The sequence below is a fragment of the Nothobranchius furzeri genome, chromosome 6, assembly GCF_043380555.1.
Source record: "Nothobranchius furzeri strain GRZ-AD chromosome 6, NfurGRZ-RIMD1, whole genome shotgun sequence".
Lineage (NCBI taxonomy): Eukaryota > Metazoa > Chordata > Actinopteri > Cyprinodontiformes > Nothobranchiidae > Nothobranchius > Nothobranchius furzeri.
The window spans coordinates 60,706,691-60,729,557 of NC_091746.1; the positions used below are offsets into that span (position 1 = coordinate 60,706,691).

At 42.4% G+C, this 22,867-nt stretch overlaps 1 protein-coding gene across 1 annotated transcript in view; it reads left to right on the plus strand.

The window, feature by feature from the left end:
- LOC107374754 (prostaglandin G/H synthase 1) overlaps positions 1 to 19,627 on the plus strand; it is a 28,429-nt gene extending 8,802 nt beyond the window's left edge. The window contains exons 4-11 of the mRNA XM_070552386.1: positions 411 to 551; positions 629 to 772; positions 6,850 to 7,031; positions 7,237 to 7,320; positions 7,503 to 7,749; positions 10,101 to 10,387; positions 15,661 to 15,808; positions 18,671 to 19,627. Of these exons, the coding sequence (XP_070408487.1) occupies positions 411 to 551; positions 629 to 772; positions 6,850 to 7,031; positions 7,237 to 7,320; positions 7,503 to 7,749; positions 10,101 to 10,387; positions 15,661 to 15,808; positions 18,671 to 19,026 (1,589 nt within the window). The 3' untranslated portion in view covers positions 19,027 to 19,627. The remainder of the gene's footprint in view (positions 1 to 410; positions 552 to 628; positions 773 to 6,849; positions 7,032 to 7,236; positions 7,321 to 7,502; positions 7,750 to 10,100; positions 10,388 to 15,660; positions 15,809 to 18,670) is intronic.
- The last annotated feature ends 3,240 nt before the right edge of the window (positions 19,628 to 22,867 follow it).

A 22,867-nucleotide genomic window follows, 5' to 3' on the forward strand; every position in this document is an offset into this window, starting at 1 on the left:
CTTTTAAATATGTTTAAAAGGAGACATGTGATCCCGTCCTTTTGTGCTGCAACCACGTGGGTCGCTGGAGCTTCTCAGCTCATAGCAGCCTGAGGGGAGTGGGTGGGCGTGGCCAGCAACAACTTGTTTACTGAAAGTGACAGAGCCCTGAAGGGGCTTATCCTTCAAGGTATTGAAAATGTCTAGAATAAAGCTGCTGAAATCGCTTCATGCGAGAGGGCTTTTCTTTGAAATACTTCATAAACATGTTTTGTATCCACCGTAGAACTATTATAATTTAAGAAAAAAGTCATATTGTGTCCTCTGTATTCGTTGAACCTTCAGAAAAACATCTGAATCTATTTGGGTGTTCAAATACCCCAGTTCTCTCACTTCCAATTAAAATAAAAATGTTCTTTTCCCTACTACAGCTGAGGTTTGGACTCGCATGCGTCAGTTCCTGAGACCCCGTCCAGATGTGGTCCACCACATTCTGACCCATTTCCAGTGGCTCTGGGACATCATCAACAACACCTTCTTACGGAACGCCCTCATGCGCCTTGTGTTAACAGGTCCAGAACACGTGGTTCTTCTGAAGAATTTCATCACACGTTCTTTATCTCCTGCCTTATTTATTTTCTGTCTCCAGTGAGGTCTAATTTGATACCCAGCCCTCCAACCTACAACTCAAAATACGGCTACCTCAGCTGGGAATCCTACTCCAATCTCAGCTACTACACTCGTCTCCTGCCCCCGGTGCCTGAGGACTGCCCCACTCCCCTTGGGATCAAAGGTCAGATCTGAGTTTTGTATCTTTTATGATGAAGTTTAACAAGAACTCCCAGTAACAGAAATAGATTTGTTACTCACAGGATGTTTATGTAGTTTTTATAAATTGAAGAAACGGTGGCTGCCTGGTGGGTCCTGAGTCCCTGGGCTCTGTTGGGTGCCCGGCAGGGCTGGTCGCCCCTGGGTCCCGGGTTGCTGGGTTCCGGGCTTAGGGGTGGGAGGCTGCAGGCGGTCCTGTGGGCTTGCCGCTGATATCTCCCGGGACTCTGCCAGCTGCTGGTTGTGACCCCCCGGGGCAATCCTCTGCGCCTCTCGAGAGGGGGCAGGGACTTTTCTGGTTACAGAGAGAGTGAATAGGAAAGAGGGAAATCAGTGGATCCTGAGGAAGGTGGAATAGGTAGGGAGAGCAAAACAAGGAGAGGCTGATGAAGGTCGCACCAAAACCAGCTTGAACAGGTGAGACTTCAGCTGCTTTTTAAAGGAAACCACTGAGTCCACTGATGTCAGGCTCAGGGGGAGAGAGTTCCAGAGTCTGGGGGCCACAGCAGCAAATGACCTTTGGTCTTTAGCCTGGTGCGCTGCACAACCAGTAGGCTTTGATCACTGGACCTCAGGGACCTGCTGGGGGTGTAGGGACTAAGAAGATCACCTTTGTAAGATGGTGCTTGTCCATGTAAGGCCCTATAGACCAGCACCAGGGTCTTGAAATGAACCCTGAAGTTGACTGGCAGCCAGTGAAGCTGGAGGAGAAGCGGGATGATGTTGGTGTGTTTGGAGGACTTGGTCAGAAGCCGAGCACAGGCATTCTGAACCACCTGCAGACGGTTCAGGGAGGTTCTGCTCAGACACGTGAAAAGAGAGTTACAGTAGTCTAAGCGTGAGGAGATCAAGGTGTGGATAACTGTCTCAAGTTCAGAGCGGGACAGAATGGGACTCAGCTTAGCAATGTTCCTGGGATGGAAGAAGGAAGAACGAACAAGAGAACTGACATGAGAATCCAGGGTGAGAGCTTGGTCAAAGGTCACACCAAGATTCCTGACAGAGGGTTTGGTGTGAGAAGCAAGCTGACCAAGAGAGACTGACTTTGGGAACCAGCTTGTCTGGGGCACAGATGAGGATCTCAGTCTTTTCTTCATTCAGCTGAAGAAAGTTCCCAGCCATCCAGGTTTTGATAGTCTAAGCAGGTGTGTAACAGCTGCAGCTTAGACATCTCATGGGGCTTAAAGGAGATGTACAGTTGGATGTCATCTGCATAAAGATGGTAGGAGATTCCTTTGAAGGAGCTCAGGATATGTTGAAGAGGAAGCAGATAGAGGAGGAAGAGCAGAAGCCCCAGCACAGAACCTTGTGGGACACCATGGGTAAGAGAGGTAGTGGAGGACCTAAACTTGGAGACAGCCACAGAAAAGGAGCGCTCGGAAAGATAAGAGGAGAACCACTCCAGAACAGATCCCGATAGGCCTACCCAGTCTCCCAGCCTCTCCAGTAGCAGGTGATGGTCAACAATGTCAAAGGCTGCAGTCAGGTCCAGCAGGACCAGAACAGAACAGTCCCCTGCATCACTGTGAGTCAGAAGGTCATTAGAGACCCTACGAAGAGCTGTTTCAGTAGAATGAGCTCTACAAAAACCTGACTGGAAGCTAGCTCTACAAAAACCTGACTGGAAGCTATCATAGATGTTATGTTCATCAAGAGCAGCTGTGAGTTGTTTAGCCAAAACATTTTCCAAGATTTTGGAGATGAACAGAAGTTTAGAGATGGGTCTGAAGCTGCTATGGAGAGAGGGGTCGAGACTCGATTTTTTTAAGAAGCGGGTGGATTACAGCGTTCTTAAAGTTAGCAGGGACCTGACCAGAAACCAGAGAAGCATTAATTATAGAGAGCATGCTGGGACCGATTGACTGAAAAGCACTTTTAAACAAAGATGAGGGTAAGATGTGGAGGGGGCATGCAGAGGTCTTCAAAGAGTTAACTAGTTTGGTTAACTCAGGCAAAGAAACAGAAGCAAAGCTATCTAGGATGATGGGCCTGGTTGGAGTTGGGAGATGCAGAGATAAGGCTTAAGGAAAGATGCTAGATCTGACCGTATTGACTTTGTCCACAGAGGAAGACAGAAAGTTTTCACAGTCTGCAACAGAGTGGATGGAGGCTGTAGGAGAGGCCAGAGAGACAATACTGCTGATGGTGTTAAATAGCACCTTGGGGTTCTCTTTGCTCTGGGACTGCAGGTTGGAAAAATAGGCAACCCTTGCATCTCTGACTGCAGAGTTAAAGGATGTCAGAAGAAGGTGCAGCAGATGGACATGGAGACTGGTTTTCTTCCACAAGCGCTCAATTTTTCTGCATTGGCGCTTTAGACTGCGAAGGCTGTCATTAAAGCAGGGAGTAGGGTTCACTGCAGGAAGTGATCTGGTTCTGACAGGACAGATGTTGTCCAGAATGGAGAGGCAGTGCTCGTTAAACTGAGAAGTTAAGGAATCTGGGTCATTTTCAGAAGAACAGGGTGGATCAAAAGCAGCACAAAATTTGCTAGCTGTGCTCTCATAAGTATAGACTTGGGCATTTTCAACATGTCTTAAGGCTGTGGTGGGCACTAAATGCAATGTGATTTATTATCTTGTGATTGTTCAGTAAAACAATGTTGATTTTATATTTCCTCATCAGGTTGACACAGTGATAGCGTGCTCTTGTTGTATAGTTGTGTCCCTTTTTATGTTTGTTTTTCTCTTTCTGCAGGTCTAGAAGCAGACTCTTGTTCATCATTGATTGTTTATTCTTGTGGAATTGTTTATTTGTTTGTTTGTTTTTTCAATACAACCATGCTGTTAAAAACTGATTTTGTAAAATCAGTTTAGTTGTGTCTGAAGACGGTGTCTGAATGGTTGTTTGTTAGTATGAAGTTTGTCTTTGCTGGTCTCGAAGATCTGGTTACCATTTCATCATCAAACCACGACAGAGCCGCATTTTTCCTCCTTTCATCTTAGACTCATACATTCCAGTTTTGGAAGTTACAGGTTGTCATTGTAGTAATTTCATCTATTGAGTGATCAGTAGCGGTTTTAGGCACGGGCAGACAGGGCAGTTGCCCGGGGCGGCATTTTTTCATGACACAAAAGGGGCGCACAAGCGCGGAGTAAAAAAAAAAAAAGGAAATCTGCGCCGCACCGAGGTTTTCTATTATCTGTCATATGACAGTGTCTGGATTGGAAACAGCAAGTTGGCGCCCCCTGCAGTTGCAGGCGCTCCTGCTGACTGAGAACGTTCACGTGCACCGTGTGTCTATGAAGAACAGGAAGGGGAGGGGTGCGGCGGGGGAATTCACCTCTGCGTCTTTCCCAAATGAATGAGCGTGCAGGGGCTGAATCAACTGTATTAGCATTGCTAAAGTCAATCACATCTTAACGTTCTTCCATATTTCATTCATAATATCATAAACACAGGCCTATAATTCTTTCAGGTTTCTCTGAATTGTGTGAAATGGCCGAATAAAAAAAGGAAAAACAAAACGATTTTGTGGTCACCCCCCATCAAGGTCAAATTGATTAGTCCTGACTAAAGGAAACTTACTGAGTCAGGAGACAAACAGAAGAGATGAACATAAAAAGGCTAAAACCACCAGGTGCCCCATTCAGGGGAAAAAAAGAAAAAAGAGCAGAAAGATAAAGGTATGTAGCTCTCATGATGCATGTTTTCAATTTTTTGAACCAGTTAACTGGGATTTTAACGGTTAAATGCGGTCAACTAATTGCTAACAGAGCTAATAGGGCTGAAATATTTAAACGAATATTCAAATGGTTTGAAAAAAGTCCTTGAATCGTTTTTTACTGATTCAAACTAGGATTTGTTAAATGCTCACTGCAGCTTGTGGCCTGCCTGAACAACAACAAACACATGTTGATCATGTTCACATAATAATAAATAAAACAACTCTTCAAGCAGAAGAAAACTCCCCAGTCACCACTAACTATCCTGTTTATTTATTGCAGATGGCTGCACTGATTATTTTTTACATGATTTGTTCTGTAAAAGTTGGCATTTTTGGTAGTCTACAGTTTTTTATGTCAGTTTAAATTACAATTTCAGAGGCAATTCTAAAATATTATGGATCATGATAAAGATCTATTGGAGATCTACCCCAACTTTTGGACTGCTCTGTCAGTCACTGTGGCTCAAGCTGAGAGGAGCTTTTCAAAACTTGATCAAGTCATACCTGAGGTCACCTATGTTTCAGGGGCGGCTCACTAACCTGGCTCTGATTAGTACCAATCACTCAGTAGGGGAGCAGATTTCATGTGATGACATTATTGATGACTTTGCATCAAGGTTAGGTTTTCATTTTAGTTTGTGTTTTCTATTCTAAGTGCAATGCTGTAGTGATTACCTTTAGTTTGTTACGTGTGAAACATTTTTGCTATTTAGAATATTTATTATCTATTATGTTCATATATTCTTAATATTTAGTTATTGTTTGTTTTTGTATATTTGATTCTATATATTTTGATACAGTATATAATGTATAGTGCTTTACATTCTGACAACTTCATAGTAATTAATGTAAATATGTGCAACTTAGAAAAATGAATGTTCAATAGTCGTTCTAATAAAACATGCCTGTTTGTAGAAAACATGCGTGTGTTCATGCAGGTGGGGTGGTGTGGTGGTGGTGGTGGTGGTGGGGGGGGGTTGGGGGGGGGCGCTCAAAGGGGGCCTCGCCCGGGGAGTAATTCGATGTAGAACCGCCACTGTGAGTGATGCTGGGTTGGGAGTGAGTCTTTGCCTTAAGCAAAGGAGATTTACTATCAGTAAAAGGGTGTTGTCTATCGTGTCAGAGAAGTAGATTAGCTGAAGGGGAAAACTCTCTACTTACAGATCCATCTGCATTCCAGCCATCACCTGATGTCTTAAAGGTGTGGTCGACCAAAAAACCTTTTTTTTAATGTTTTTTTCTGATTATAATCAATCACTCTGAGTTCATACAGGCTGAACATGAAAATAGTCTCCTACACCTATCTCCTGTGTTAGCTTCTGATAGAAAACAGACAAATCTAGCATTTGAAAATCTTCACAGATCTATGTCACACTGTGAATAAACATTCATGGACCCACCCATCTTGACTCACAACAGGAAAGGTTGTTTTTTTAAACATCCGGGAATCAGCAGAGGTCTCTGTTAGTTTGAGCTAACCGCTAGCACTAGCAACTTCACCACACGGCAGAAGCTCCTCCAGGCTTGTGTTTTATGTGGAAATAAAAAAACTTTGCTAGTTGCTGATAGAGTTGCATGGCTGTTATCCAGTCCAGGGTGAGATGTCCATACATCAGGAAATAGGACTCCAAACCCTGCCATCTGAAGCTCAGCTGTGATGTGGGCAACTTTTAAAGTCAGAGGAATGGTGCACCAGTGTATTTTATCCCCCCAAGAATGACGTACAAAGCATTTATTCCTACAAGAGGAATTTTGTGTACATATATATATATATATATATATATATATATTCTATTATTATTATTTATTTATTTTATTTAGTAATTATTATTTTATTTTTCAATTAAAAAAACTCATTTTGTGGTGCTCAAAATCTTGATGATTTTTGCCCTTGTTTTAAAAAGTTTGGACACTCCTGATCTAACAAAAAGATTAGATTATAAAAAGACTCCTCGGTTAATGTTTCTCACTGGTTTCCATCATTGTTTCCAATCAGATCAGGTTCTTTGTTCACAGTTGTTTCAGCTGAGCCTTTGTATTTTATCATATATAAAAGAGAGTTGTGAAGAACGGTGTTGTTGTGTTGGATCAGTTGTGTTTTTTTTATTACACTCACTCAGCGAGGCTGCAAGGTTGTCATGGGGCCCCAAGCAGAAAGGCTCAGGCTTAGGAACTGGGCCCCGTCGGGGAGTGTGAGACGGTCAACAGTGCTCTCGATGGCTTTTCACTATCACTACTGTTGCGGTTCTGGCTTCAAATAGTAATGACCCTCTGGGGCCCCCTTGTGGCCTGGAGGCCCCATGCAACCCCATGCAATAGCTTGGTGGACAAAATCTGCTGTGTAGTACTGAAGTTGTCTTTCTAATTCTCTCTAGGGATTAATGGGCTGCCTGACCCTGATGTGCTGGTTGAGAGGCTCCTGAAAAGACGGACATTCAGACCCGACCCACAGGGATCCAACCTCATGTTTGCCTTCTTTGCTCAGCACTTTACCCATCAGTTCTTCAAAACCTACAATCGAATGGGACTGGGTTTCACGAAGGCCCTTGGACATGGGGTCAGTCTGTGTGAATGAAAAATATGCTATACATCCTAACATGGCTCTGAATTTTGTCTGGAAAAAAAACATTTTAAACTCGTTTTTGTGTGAAGGAATTAAAAAAATCATTAAAAATTGGAACCATTAAAAGAAAATTGAACCAGTAGTTCTGCATAAGTTATTGAAGTGTTTGTGTGACTTTTGTGTCTCATGGCTTGTGCAGGTGGATGCAGGTCACATTTATGGAGACAACCTGGAACGTCAACTAGATCTGAGGCTTTTGAAAGATGGAAAACTGAAATATCAGGTGAACAGATTAAAGCCAGTAGGAGCTGAACAGGAAAATAAATCTGGGGTTGACTTGTGTGTTAATGTCAGTTTGTTTTAATTCCAAATAAATCTGAAAACATAGATTTGTTTAACATGACTTTGAAATAAAAAGAACTGAAGCTTTACTAATGCTGACCCAGTTCTTTATTTTCTCACCAGGTTATTGATGGAGAGATGTACCCCCCCTCTGTGGTTGATGCACCCGTCAGGATGAGCTACCCTCCAGACGTCCCTGTCCAGAACCAGATGGCCATTGGTCAGGAGGTGTTCGGACTCCTTCCAGGATTGGGAATGTATGCTACGCTGTGGCTCAGGGAGCACAACCGGGTCTGTGAAATCCTGAAATCAGAACACCCCACCTGGGACGACGAGCAGCTTTTCCAGACCACTCGCCTCATCATCATCGGTGAGCTGGAGAGTTCAAAAATACAGAAATGAGATTAGGAAGCATAATGTTTTATGGCATCGTAAAACGTTGTGTCGTCCACATTTTGCTTACATGCATCTTTCAAGATTTGTGCTTAATGTTGAAATTAATGATGGCTTCCTGTTTGCAAAATGAGAGTTAGACATTGCCAACTTTGTGTTTGAACCTAAAAGTTATAAGCAGGTAATGGTTTGGACCAGGATGTGCTTCCACCATCAGGATTTCACACAGATCAGCCTCAACAGGAAAAATAGATGGATCTAAAAAAGGATGGATGGATGGATGGATGGATGGATGGATGGATGAGTGAATATGGAGGGATGGATGGATGGAGAAATAGATGGATAGACGGTTGGATGATGGAAGTAGGGATAGATGGATGGATAGATGAGTGAATTTGGATGGATGGATGGATGGATGGATGGATGGATGGATGGAGGGAGGGAGGGAGGGAGGGATAGATGGATGGAGGGATAGATGGATGGATGGATGGATGGAGGGAGGGAGGGATAGATGGATGGATGGATGGAGGGAGGGAGGGATGGAGGGATAGATGGATGGATGGATGGATGGATGGATGGACGGAGGGATGGACGGATGGATGGAGGGAGGGAGGGAGGGAGGGAGGGATGGAGGGATAGATGGATGGAGGGATGGATGGATGGATGGATGGATGGATGGATGGAGGGATAGATGAGTGAGGATGTCTGGATGGATGGAGGGATATTTGGAGGGATAGATGAGTGAATGTGGATGGATGGATGGATGGATGGATGGATGGAGGGAGGGAGGGATGGATGGATGGATGGAGGGAGGGAGGGAGGGAGGGAGGGATAGATGGATGGATGGACGGAGGGAGGGAGGGATGGAGGGATAGATGGATGGAGGGATAGATGGATGGATGGATGGATGGATGGAGGGATAGATGAGTGAGGATGTCTGGATGGATGGAGGGATAGATGAGTGAATGTGGATGGATGGAGGGATGGATGGATGGAGAGATAGATGAGTGAGGATGTCTGGATGGATGGAGGGATAGATGAGTGAATGTGGATGGATGGATGGATGGAGGGAGGGAGGGAGGGAGGGATGGATGGATAGTAGTGATGGGATTTATGGCTCTTTTATGGGAGCCGTTCATTAGTTGGTTGTTTACCTCAAAGAGCTGTTCAAAAGACTGGCTCCTTTGAACGAAGTGAAGCCAAGAGAGCGGGGGGGGGGGGGGGGAGGGGGGGGGTATTAAGAGCAACGTGTTACTGCGGAGTCCGTGAGGGTGCGCGGGGTTGGTCAGCATTCCTCCTACGTCCATCACAGCGGTAGGTGGGGTTTGAGCGGGTGCGCTTGACCGACTTCTGGGGAGGTTTGTTTAAGATAAACGGCTCTCTACAAGGACTCGGCTCTCATCATTCACTTTGAAAACCTGTTCAAAAGAAAGAAAGATAGATAGATAGATAGATAGATAGATAGATAGATAGATAGATAGATAGATAGATAGATAGATAGATAGATAGATAGATAGATAGATAGATAGATAGATAGATAGATAGATAGATAGATAGATAGATAGATAGATAGATAGATAGATAGATAGATAGATAGATAGATATGTAGGTAGATAGATAGATAGATATGTAGATAGATAGATAGATAGATAGATAGATAGATAGATAGATAGATAGATAGATAGATAGATAGATAGATAGATAGATAGATAGATAGATAGATAGATGGGTAGGTGGACGGCTATTGTTTACTTTTTGATCCACTTTCACAACATCTGCCAAACACCTAAATATTCTACAAAAGTGGGATAAAAAACGGGAAAATTAGACTCCATTGGACATCTTGTGTAGGACAACCTGGTGACATCTTAAAAAGCACACAAAAAACACAAGACAAGTTTGTGAAAGTTGTGGCATACCACTCACACACTCCCTCTCTATACCACAAGCCATGAATGTGGGGTTGCAGTGAATTGGTGTTTGTCTCCAGCAGTCACAGTGATTAGGGGCGGGGCCATGGACAGAGGTCTAGTCCATCACAGGGACACACAGAAACAAACAACAAATCACACACTCACTCACACCTAGGAAGAATGTTAAAATCTCCAAAAACCAAAACATGCATGTTGCACCTGGAGAAACCCATTCTAGGCCCCAGCTGGCATTCAAACCTGTAACCTTCTTGCTGTGAGGCAACAGTGATGCCAACTGCACCAACATGCAGCTTGATTTTTCAGATATGTAATAAATAAACTATGACATAAGATTTTGAGTCTGCGTCAGGTTGGTGAATTTATTTCTAGTCTGTCCCCTTTGTGTCCCTCGTAGGGGAGACCATACGAATCGTGATTGAGGAGTATGTGCAGCACCTGAGCGGCTACCTGCTGCAGCTGAAGTTCGACCCAACCTTGCTGTTTCACTCTCACTTCCAGTATGGGAACCGCATTGCACTGGAGTTCAGCCAGCTCTACCACTGGCACTCTCTGATGCCCGACACCTTCCACATAAACGGAGACGAGCTGTCTTACAAGCAGTTCCTCTTCAACACGTCCATTCTCACACACTACGGCGTGGAGAAGCTGGTGGAGGCCTTCTCCCGCCAGCCTGCTGGCCAGGTAACAAACCAAACTTGGAGTTTATGGAAAATAAGGGAAAGTCCAGTAAATCAAAACAGAAACAGCTGATTCAGTCCGGGTTTGTTTTTCCTTGACGTTTCTTTGAACTGGCTTAGCAATCAAAAGGGAGTGGGCCCCATCATGGGTTGTGAAGTGGTCAACGATTATGCCGAAAGACAGCTTTCACTATCTCACTACTATTGTGGTTCAGACTTCAAAGCTTGTCAGCCCTTTGATGACCCCTTGCAGCCTGGGGGCCTCAAGCAACTGCCTGCCTTGCCTGTTGGCATGCAGCGCCTCTGGAAATATGGTCCTAACTCCCCAAAAGGAACTAAAATCTCCCTTTCTCCTATTTTGAATTAAAGAATTAAGGCTTGATGTGCATCAAACAGTGTTTTAACACATCTGGATCTAATGTAAATTATTTAGTTCTGGTTTGAAGATTTTTTTATTGTAGTTTTTAACTAAAGACAATTAAATATGAAAAAATTCTGTGGAACTGTCCTTTAATCAAATGCAGAACAAGACTTTTCTAAAGATGAGTTTTTACAGACTTCTTTTACCTGTTTTTAACTGATCAAGTCAGAAGAAATGGTGAATTCAGTCAGACTGATGAATATTATTGACTTTCAGGGCTTCTGTTTAACGATAGTTACATAGAAACTGTGATTGATTATTTTGCAAAGCCTAGTTTTTCTTCACTAACATTCTTCATGCTGGCTTAGACGAAATGTGTTTCGGACCTTTTATGATCTACATTGGATGGAACCCAACCTGGTACTTTGTTGCAAAAGGAGAAGAGTGTGATAACTGGTTTTGCACAAGTCTGCCAGCATCAAACAGTCCGCAGCACAGTCTTGCAGATCCTTTAAGGGTGACAAAAAAAATAGTCATAATAATAAAAACATTTTCTATTTTATTTAGGGATGTTGTTTTTTATTTAATGATGCACCGATATGAAAATTTGGGGCCGATACCGATATCTGATATTAATATCACTGTTATGGCCGATAACCGATATTTTCCAATACCAAGATACTGACATTAATGCTTCTAAAATCAGCAGATTTTGTATAGGATGAAATTTAATTAAGCTGAATTTATGTTAATATGTACACACACCACACACATTTACGGTTCTGACATGATTACATTCGCTGTTCACATGACTTAACAAATACACATCACCCCCCTCACCCTCTGAAACAGGCAAACAAATGGAGACAAGATGGAAAAAATATGGATTGTTAATATCGACCCGGTTTTATTTATCGAACCGATACCAATATGTTGAAAAATGACTAACATCGGTCGATGCCGATGTTTTTTTTATTATAATTGGCTGATATTGAAATCAAAATGTAATAATAGAAAATGTTGGTATTGGTTTTTACTTTTTTAACAACACAACTTTTACCATTCCATACAGGGAGACTAAGTCACACTCATCTACTTCCGGACCATAGGTCCCCGGAAAAATGAGAAAATGAATGTAAGCCAACGGGGCTAAAAACACTATTTTCCAATCCCGTTTGTGATGTGCCATGGATTTCACACGACGTCCATGAATTTTAAAGACACATTCCGATGCCAAGAAAGCGCATATTTTCAAACGGGAGCAAAAAGTTATTTTAGGTTTTGTGTGAAAGTACGTCCAGGAAGACAAATGTGCATCACCAGAGGGACGTCATTGAACCAAACATGGACAAAAGCAGAGAAAAAATTGTTGTGAGTTTAGCAAACTTTGAATCCTTTTTCCAGGAGGAAAGAACCACCATAAATCTGGCTAAGTAGCAGCTACGCTGGGGCAGAGGAGATTCTGTGGTGACGTTGTATTAGTGACATGCCATATCTCATAGGAATTAAAAATTTATATGATAAATCTCTAAGTACGTTACAGGCATGGTCGAAACGCATCATTACTTTTTATTTCATTTGAAATACAACATATGTGTGATACAGGGCGAGAGGCAAAGCGGATTAGAAAATAGCTCTTTTAGCCCCGTTGACTTGCGTTCCTTTTTTTCGTTCTTCCGGAGACTCGTGAGCCGACTGGAAAGGGAGGAGACTAGGCTTCCTATACACATATTATACATCAAACCCGTCAGCTACTTGTCCTCTCACTCAAAATATCAAAATATGATGAATCCAAAGTATAGTTTTTAGGATATTGTTGCTTGTTTGGCATAATTGATCTAACTTAAAGTATATTTTGCACAGATAATGTTTAAAGTTTAAGAATGTATGATGTGATTTTTATGAGGGAAAAGCTCTGCCTATTTTATTGTGGATTTATATCAGTATCAGATATTAAGAGTTGGATGGTATCGGTTTAGTTGTCTGTAAAAAAAGGCAGATATCAGCAGATAGCAGAGGGCTGTGGGTGCAAGTGGGGTAGTGTGGTGGCATCAGCTGGCGCAGGCCAGACGATGCCTGCACTGCCCGCTCACCACAGCCATGGAATACACTTCATCAACACACACTAACACTATATTGGAGCAGGCGGAGGAAGACTAGGGGTCTTAGCACACCTGTTGTCACTTGGCTTCCTGGGGCTGGAGGCTAGGAGGGAGATCTGGCCGTCTGGTTTGGGTCTGGGGTGGTGGGTTGCTTTGCTCAGCGTTGGGCGGGGGAGCCTGCTCATCAGCACCCCAGCAGAAAGGGTCAAACTCTGGTTACCGGTGATGGTTGTACCCAATGTGCAGCAGTACCGGGACCAGAGTGAATAGGGTGTGTATGGAGAGCATGAGTGGGTGTCCGGCGTGCATTTTTGTAAGTCTTTGGTTGTATGTGTATGTGTGAGCATGAGGGAGGGAGTGTGTGACTGTGTCTGTGTATGACTGTATATGTTAGGTGGGGCGTTTGACTCTTCCCTTCTCCTGGGACTTCTTTTGATGCTATACATCTTCGTCTCCCCTCCCCCTGCCACACCTGGTGTGGAGTGTGGTGCCTTGGTCTGCCTGAATGTCCGTGGCTCCCGGGTCAGGGGTGTACAGGATGAGTTGTTTACATCTTATGAACCATAAAATGTGAGATTCCATAGAAATATGAAATATCAATCTGATGGATCTTTGAATATTTTAACCAGAAGATCAGAACTTTTTATTGCAGGGATTAAGCGACACTTCGTATTAACTCAGAGGAAAGAAAGAGAGTCAGGCTTATAATAGTTAAGAAATTTATTTCTACACAATTTAAACAAGACTAAGTTTAACACTCTGTGTACTGATGGACTAAGGTGGAGTGAGACGTGATGAATGATGATGTGTGTGTGTGGAATGTTATTATCAGAACCAGCGGATCCGGAGAAGCATTTAGTTCTGAGTGGGAGTGAATGTTTCACTCTAAACTTTAGTAGGAGATTTATAACACACATGAGACACCATCTATCGGTCTACGTACCCAGGGGAAGCCTCCGATTAGATCCAGAATGTCGAGGTCCTCTTGGACCCTCCTTGGAACCGAAGCTGGTAGAAAAGCAGCGGTGCCGACCAAACTAGTCTTGAAATGCTTCCAGGTCACGACAGGTTATCATTGGCGTCAGCGAGACCCTGAAGGGGTCGTGAGGTTCAGCTTTTATTCTGAAGGAACCGTTGCGGTCAGATATAACTTGCAACAGATTTTATCCAACTTGTCGAGGTTCATTTGGCTGAAGAGGAAGTCCGGATGGCCCGTCCGAAACTTCTCCAGAATGCTTGAACTAAAGAAAAGGTGGCGTGGAATAGTTTTTATAATTGTCATATTTTGGTTTACTGGCAAATCAGAATTTGACATGCAAAAGAGGGTTTATACAAACACCACAGAAAACCATGCCTTGCTTCAGAAACGAAGGTTCTGATTGGGTCAGACAAAAGGAAATGTGTCGTGTGACTTTAGCATTACGTGTCATTAGTGTCTAATGCAAATGTCCAGGATCATAATTACTTGTAAAATACTACTGATCACAGGATTATAATATCAAGTAATAACATTGTCATTTCACAGATTGATGGATCATAGGGCTCAGATTATTATTGGCAATAACAAACGTTGTTTGATTATGTATTTATCAAAAGAGTTCTCTGTCTTCGTCTTGAGCTGTAACAGAGGTGAGGCAGTTCAGATGAGCAGAGTGCATGAAAGACCTTGGCCAATATCTCATGTAGATTTGCCTGTCAGTGACTTTATGTCTCTGCTTGAGCAGACGCAACAGATCATGTCAAAAACAGGACATTCATGACGCTACAGGGGGTTTAAGATTTTTGGCATCTGCCTGATCAGTCCCGGTGGATGCCTGGTGGGATCTGGGTCCCTGGGCTCTGCTGGGTCCCCAGCGAGGGTGGTCGCCCCTGGGTCCCGGGTCGCTGGGTCCCAGGCTCGGCTGGCTGGGGGGTGGGAGGCTGCGGGCGGGCCCGTGGGCTTGCCACTGATATCTCCCGGGACTCTGCTCACATTATCACTCTGCTGGTTGTGGCCCCCCGGGGCGATCCTCTGCGCCTCTCGAGGGGGGCTAGGGCTTTTCTGGTTGCGGCCTCCTTGGGGTCCCTGTGCTCTGGGGCAGCTCCTGGATCTCTGGGACTTGGAGCTCCTTCCATCTCCTACACATCTTTGGGGGCAGATCTGTGGCCCCTCACACTCACTATTAGACTCTCCTATAGAGCAACCTTACATATACAAGCATGTGTACACACACAGGTGCTCACATGGTGCTCTCGTAAGTATAGACGTGGGCATGTTCAACACATGTCTTAAGGCTATGGTGGGCACTAAATGCACTGTGATTTATTAACGCGTGATTGTTCAGTAAAACAATGCTGATTTTATATTTCTTCATCAAGTTGACACAGTGATAGCTTGCTCCTGTTGTATTGTTGGTTGTCCCTTTTCTGCAGGTCTAGAAGCAGACTCTCATCATTGATTGTTTACTTTCGTGACCCCCCCCCCCCCCCTTTTCTCTTTCACCTCTGTCCGGTCGAAATTACAACGCATTCAAAAAACAATAACAATAAAGTTTTAAGTATCAGGCGTGGCATTAAAAGCAGATGCTTTGATGCTCCACCTGAGAGTAAATCTGTAAGGCTTGTTACCAGCATTCAGACATTAATTCTGTTTGCTTCACAGCCAGACAGAACATGAGAAAAAAAAGAAGCAGATATCAAACCTTCCTAAGTTAGAGGGAAACCTCACTTGTCAGATAAGAGTGCAAGAATGAGAAGATGCATTTTCCTATTTATACATTTATATAAGTAAATGTCTGCTTTTTAAAAATAATAATTATTATTATTGCTTTGCAGATTGGTGGAGGCCACAACATCAACTTTCTAGTGACCAAAGTAGCTGCAGGAACGATAAAGGAGTCACGCGAGCTTCGGATCCAGCCTTTCAACGAGTACAGGAAACGTTTCAACCTTGAGCCCTACACGTCGTTTAGAGAGTTTGCTGGTAAGACACATGGGTTTGTGTGTGTGTGTGTGTGTGTGTGTGTGTGTGTGTGTGTGTGTGTGTGTGTGTGTGTGTGTGTGTGTGTGTGTGTGTGTGTGTGTCTGTGTCTGTGTGTGTGTGTGTGTGTGTGTGTGTGTGTCTTTAGCCCACACATACATGGAAGTACAGATGTGCATAAATGACTTTACAGATGTTTTTCTGCATCTGTGGGAACAATGGACCTTGGATCTGAGAGTAAAACAGTTTTCCTCTGCTTAACGATTTAAAGCAACAGTAAATGGTTTCAAAATGTTTTATTTGTACCACACTTGTGACAATTTGTGAAACTGAATAAAACCTGTGAGAGTCAAAAAGCCAGATTACGTTTATCTTTAGAAGATTTAATTAAACATCTGAGAAAACATGTGGGACTGCCTGCAGATGTTAGCTGTTGCTGCCTGGGTGCGCAACTTCCAAGCATGCAGAATTTTCCGTCAGCATGGAGAAGCTGTTTCTGGAAAAGCCTTCTGTCTGTGCACTCATAGGAAAAACACATTAAAACAAATGAAGGAGAGAAGTTACGTTGCGGCTAAGCACTCCATTGGGAAAATGATTTGGTGAAAAAATAAACCACATTTCATTCTCATTAAAATATTTAATGCAGCACATTTAAAAATATTCCACTAAAACTAAAATGGTGAGGAAATCTCAGCAGGAAGTAAAGGTTTAACTTGGGATCAACTCCAGTTTCTAAAATGTCAAAGCAGTTCATGCTAATTGTATTTATAAACGATAGCACAAGTTATTTTTCTCATTACATGGTTATTCTGGACTATAAATTCCACTCTGGTTTTACTCCAAACACTCTGGAAGTGCTACATTTTGCTGCTGCTGGCTGCAACAACGGTTCATCCATTCAGTATCTGACGTTTATCCGGGGTCGGGTCGTGGGGGCTGCAGCCTAAGCAGAGAGGCCCAGACTTCCCTCTCCCCAGCTACTTGGACCAGCTCCTCCAGGGGAATCCAAGGCGTTCCCTGGCCAAAGTTCCTCTGGCGTGTCCTGGGTCTTCCTTTAGGTCTCCTCCCAGTTGGACGTGCCTAGAAAACCTCACCAGTCTCGATGTGGAGGAGCAGCGAATCTACTCCAAATCCCTCCTGGATGACCGAGCTTCTCACCCTATCTCTAAGGGAGAGCCCAGTCACCCTGCAGAGAAAACTCATTTCGGCCGCTTGTTTCCACGATATTGTTTTTTCGGTCTCTACCCAAAGCTTGTGATCATAGGTGAGGGTTGGAATGTAAGTCGACCGGTAAATCAAGAGCTCTCGATTTACCAAACAAGCAGCATTTTTTTAAATTGGAAGAGTTGCTGGTGAAGCTGAATAGAAGGAAAAGAAAATAAGCTGTTCACACTGATTTAAAATAGACAGAAATGGCAAAAGTGTTGCAAAAGTCCCGCCACAGAGCCATAATTCAGAACATTTTGTGATCCTGTACAGAGCCCGTAAAAAAATGGTGCTTTTCTGGTTTTACATCACACAGCTACCCTCATGGTCCCCCAAATCTATTCGATTGAAGCGCAGAATAAGATTTGGAATGTTGTTAATGTCCATTTTGTGCTGATCAGTTAGCCTGGCCTGCCAGACTCATCCTCTGTTTAATTCTGCACAGAGACAGAGTCTGGGAACTCTCCTATCCAAATAACCCCACCCCCTGAGAATTCTAACCGAGCCAATCAGCGCTGAGTAGCGTACGCCACACACCATAACGCCGAGTTTGTCGAACATGGAGACTGAAGCGGAGTTCGCTGCTGCTCTTTCCTTTGTTCTAAATGACTTGGACACGTCTTTAAAACAACAAGTAGAAGCACTAAAAGCCTTTCATCTAAAGACAGGTGTTTGCGCTGTCACCCGACGCCATTTTTAACTACAGCTAAAAAACGACAGCGTCGCGGACGTCACACACAGCGAAGTTCATTTTCTCATAAACAACTAAGACAGCGGCGGAGTTCGCTGCGGCTCTTTCCTCTGTTCTAAATGACTTGAATGTTTTTAAAATCACAACAAGTAGAAGTGCTAAAAGACTTTCTTCTAAAAAAATAAAATAAAAGATGTTTGCACCGTTGCCAGACGCCTTTTATTACTACAGCTAAAAAACTACAGCGTCGCGTGGTGCAGTCTGCATTTCAGTCTTTTTTCTGATTGGTCATTTTTGAGCTGCCTTGTCCCGCCCCTCATGTGCCTCTCAGCATGTGAGTTACTAGACTCTTTCTCTGTGCAGAATTAAACAGAGGAGGAGTCTGGCAGGCCAGGCTACTGATCATGGACGTAATTTTCACTTGAGAAGTGGGGGGGACACGGGGGGGGAGGGGTCTTTACAGTATGCTCTAATGGGAAACAGGTTTCAACACAAGCGGCTGTTTTCCGCTTGGTCTTAGAGCTCAACCAGTGTCAATTTAATATAGCGTAATATTGTTTATGGATGGTAAAAAGTGCAGGGGTCAAAACTTGATTTTGGTAAAAGTGGGGGGGACATGTCCCCCCTGTCCCCCCCCAAAATTACGTCCATGCTACTGATCAGTGACAATGCCGATGTGTCGCGATATGCTGACGTCAAGCAAAGTCTTGAAAGTAAGGAGACACAACTGACAGGAAGAAGCCATTGTGTTTTCCCAGTTACCTTCCCCCCTCCCAGAACTCCTAAAGTAGAAACACGGGTATTGAATGCAAACTCTATTTCTCAGAACAGAGGCTGTTTAGGAAAGATCTAGCTTAGGTAATAACATCATGATTTATAACTGATCTGCCATGTACCTAAAGTGGAAAATATCCTGCAAAAAATTTACGGATAATTCTTAATGCACTTGTATTGTCAATGTTTTGCAGATAACGAGGAAATAGCCAACACACTCGAAGAGCTCTACGGTGACATTGGCGCCCTTGAATTTTACCCCGGACTACTTTTAGAGAAAACGCGGCCAGGGGCCATATTTGGAGAAAGCATGGTGGAAATGGGTGCCCCATTTTCTCTTAAAGGCCTCTTGGGTAATCCCATATGTTCTCCAGATTACTGGAAGCCCAGCACCTTTGGAGGCAAAGTCGGCTTCGATATTGTAAACTCTGCCACCCTGAAGAAGCTGGTCTGCCTGAACACCAGGACATGCCCTTATGTAGCATTCAGAGTTCCAACAGAGGACTCATTAAGGAAGAATGGTGAGAAGGTTCATCCTGATGAACTATGACCGTGGGCTGACCCCAGAGGGTTACTGCTTCTACAGCTCTATATGAAGGTAAAACGGGCACATCAGTGCTTGTTTTAGCAACACTGGAGAGTTCAATAAAACTCAGAGCTCCACACGAATTCCAACTCGCCTTATCCTTAAACTCGCTCAGTCTGTCTCACACTTGAACAAACATTGGGGAGTCAAACATCTGGTTTTTCTTAAAGGTTTTATCTCTGAAGAATGAAACACTGTCCAAGTTCACACTGTCTAGTAATAAAGGTGTTTTTTATGACTTACATTTGGCATGTCCATTGTTCCGTATAAGTTCTGATTATCCATTAGACTCTGTTCCAATCTGCTGGTACCTTATCTGTTATTTCTTTTGGCTCACAGCTGATGGAAACAGGCTCACCCAATCCGGCTGAACCGTTTCTTTTGTGATTCCCGTAAAACAGAAATATCAAAACATTTTGACATCTTGAAATATTTCAGGGAGCTGGGATCTGTAGGTAAACAAATGGATCATAAATGTCTGTAGAAAACATATAAAACCAAAGACGAGATGTGATGTTTGCTTTGTGTTCTTGGAAAAGATTAAAGTTCTGTGTTTTGTTTTTAACAGGTTGGTGAGTGAGTCCATATCCTGTTATTGTCTCAAACTTTGTACAAATATTTGTTTTTAGAGGTAGAAACTGCATTCAAAGAGCCAGATTTCCTCCCGATTATTGTGAATTCTAGTTTAAATTATATTCCACATGTAAGATATTATGTCATCATACTGTCATCTAGTGGAGAATGTCAGAAATGCACGTCTGGAGTTGCGTGTTGCCTTCAGAATGTTTCATAAAACAATCTGGAAAGGTAAGCGTGAACGAAAATTCAATATTAATACAACAATATAAAAAATACAATATAATATAGTATAATAGTAAAATTGTTTTTGGTATAATTTTGTAACGATAAGAAATAAAACAAGCTGTTTGCTTTCTTGTCAGTAAGAAACTGGAAGGTTTTGGTTTTTATACGTCAAACTGAAACGAAATAGTGAATTTACTTGTTGAGCATGAAGCTCAGTGAGAAAAACTCTAAAAGGGTTGCCTTGTAGATCTAATGATGAGGTTTTAACAAATTTTAAACCCAGACGTGTTTATGAAAACGTGAAATAAAAGCTGGGATATATTTAATCAGCCATAGCTTATTCCTGCTTACATGTAGCAAAATAACCAACATTCATTTGTATCATTACAAAAACAGGTCCTTCTGTGGCCTAGGGGTTTGTTTATCTGGGCCTTCTGCCAGCAGCCTTCTGTCTCTCCCTCTATTTCCTTTTCATCTGCTTCATATCCTGCCTCCTGCTCTTAGAGACGACAAAATCTGAATAAATGGCAGAAAAAGGAGTTCACAATAAATCCAGGTTTTACTGTGATAATGAAAGCAATTTAAAACAATCCACGTCATATTGTGTAGCTTTCTAACTTATGTGGGAATTATGATAATGTGTGGTAAGCTGCCCTTTGCTGTTATGCTTTTGTCTGCTATAGTGGTGTTCTAACAGCATGGCTCAGTAAAAAGAACCACCTTTTTTGGCTCTCAAACCGCTACTCGCATCTTTTAAGACAAGGAGGCTGAAATGATCTATTCTAAATGGCTAAAATGAAATAGGTGCACTTACAGCAAACAGCCACTGGAGGGCAGCATTTTCCCACCTTCTCTTTATTCCTTACTGCTGTTTTTAGGCCAGCACATGGCGCAAATGTCCCATTCTTTTAAGGAAAAAAAAAACAGTGCTTTCTACTAAGGAAGTCTTTTATCTTTACCAACACAGGTTCATCTCCTTCAAATCCTCCTCCTTCTCCTTCATAATATCATAATTCCCAAAATGTTTATTAAAAACATTACGATTTTTTAAAGCTTCATTAAGACAAGGAGGCTGAAATGATTATTCTAAATGGCTAAAATGAAATAGGTGCACTTACAGCAAACAGCCACCGGAGGGCAGCATTTTCCCACCTTCTCTTTATTCCTTACTGCTGTTTTTAGGCCAGCACAGGGCGCAAATGTCCCATTCTTTTAAGGAAAAAAAACAGTGCTTTCTACTAAGGAAGTCTTTTATCTTTACCAACACAGGTTCATCTCCTTCAAATCCTCCTCCTTCTCCTTCATAATATCATAATTCCCAAAATGTTTATTAAAAACATTACGATTTTTTAAAGCTTCATTAAATGAACTACTAATCTACAAACAGACATTATGCCAAATCTATAACTTTTAGTAGACAAACACATACTTTCATTTGCAGCAGCTTAATCTATGTCTCAGAGGTCATGCTGAAAATTTTTTGTTCCATCATTCTGACCGCAGGGTTAAAAATTTGGTCATGAACAGCTTTTTTTTCATCACTTTCATTTTTGAAATAAACATTCAACATCAGTATATTTTCATTTATTCACTTTAGAGTGCCCCGGTAAACAATACAATTGAGAATGCTGCCCCAGTGTGCTAATATAATAATGCTATAACGCTCAGATGGGAATCTTTTCATGGTTGGTTTGTCACCTCCACAATGTTCTCTGTGTGTGGTGTTTACATCTGCACACTTGCATGAGACAGGGATGTTAATTACAATCTGTCAAAATGACTGACAGCCTTCAGATTTCTTCGTCACCATTAAAAAATGATCAAACACGGAAAATATCCTGCTATTGACAGCGTGTGCAGGCCAGAGCCTTTTGTTGTCACAAAATAAACAATCAATGATGAACAAGAGTCTGCTTCCAGACCTGCAGAAAGAGAAACACAAACAAAAAAGGGACACACAACAATACAACAAGAGCAAGCTATCACTGCGTCAACCTAATGAGGAAATATAAAATCAACATTGTTTTACTGAACAATCACACGATATTAAATCACAGTGCATTTAGTGCCAACCATAGCCTTAAGACATGTGTTGAAAATGCCCAAGTCCACACTTATGAGAGCACCATGTGAGCACCTGTGTGCATACAGCTTATTTTTAATAGACTAGCCAGCCGTTTACAGATAAGTATGTTTGTCCTACTTCTCAGTTAAGTTCTCTGTTTCCATCTTGTAACAGCTCAGATGTCTATCATCATAAAATGTGCTTTTAAACCACTGATAGTGTTTGAATATTACTTATTAACACAATAAACTTCAAGAAAATAGAATTTCCAGAACAAATACATTTAGATAAGCAAAACCCTAAACAGAACATGTGTGGAAAACAACACTGTTTGTACAATAAGATTTTTAGTCTCTATCTGTATTTGTACTACTACTACTACTACTACTACTATTATTATTATTATTATTATTATTATTATTATTATTATTATTAGTGTGATTTCACTGAAGCGTCAAAATCAGTGCATGGTTCTAGAGCAGTTTTAGGGTTACTTTATGAAAAGCATCCTGATGGACAATCCAAGGACAATCTTTTGGATTTCTTTAACAGTTGGATTTCCAGGAATTTTTTTCGTTCTGCTTTGCAATCCCTTCTTGATGAGGCCAAGTTCACCCATTAGATGGATGTTGTTGTCTTCATCCCTCACATTCTTGCAACTTCTATTTCCAGGTATTTATACTTTGATAGCTTCTCAAGCTCCTTAAGGTTGAAATTTTTTTCAGATGGGATGGTCAAGCCAATCATGATGCAGGTCTTCTATTCTTTGTTCTTACTTCTTAGTGGTGATGTCCATGATTCCTCTATCTGTATTAATTGGCATGTCCCATAAAACTGTGACATTGTTTTCAGTCACTGTTGGTGGTTAGTGTTCCCACCACTCATCTGCAGGGGATAGATGAAAATGCTTGCAGCTCTTCCAGTGGATGTAGCTTA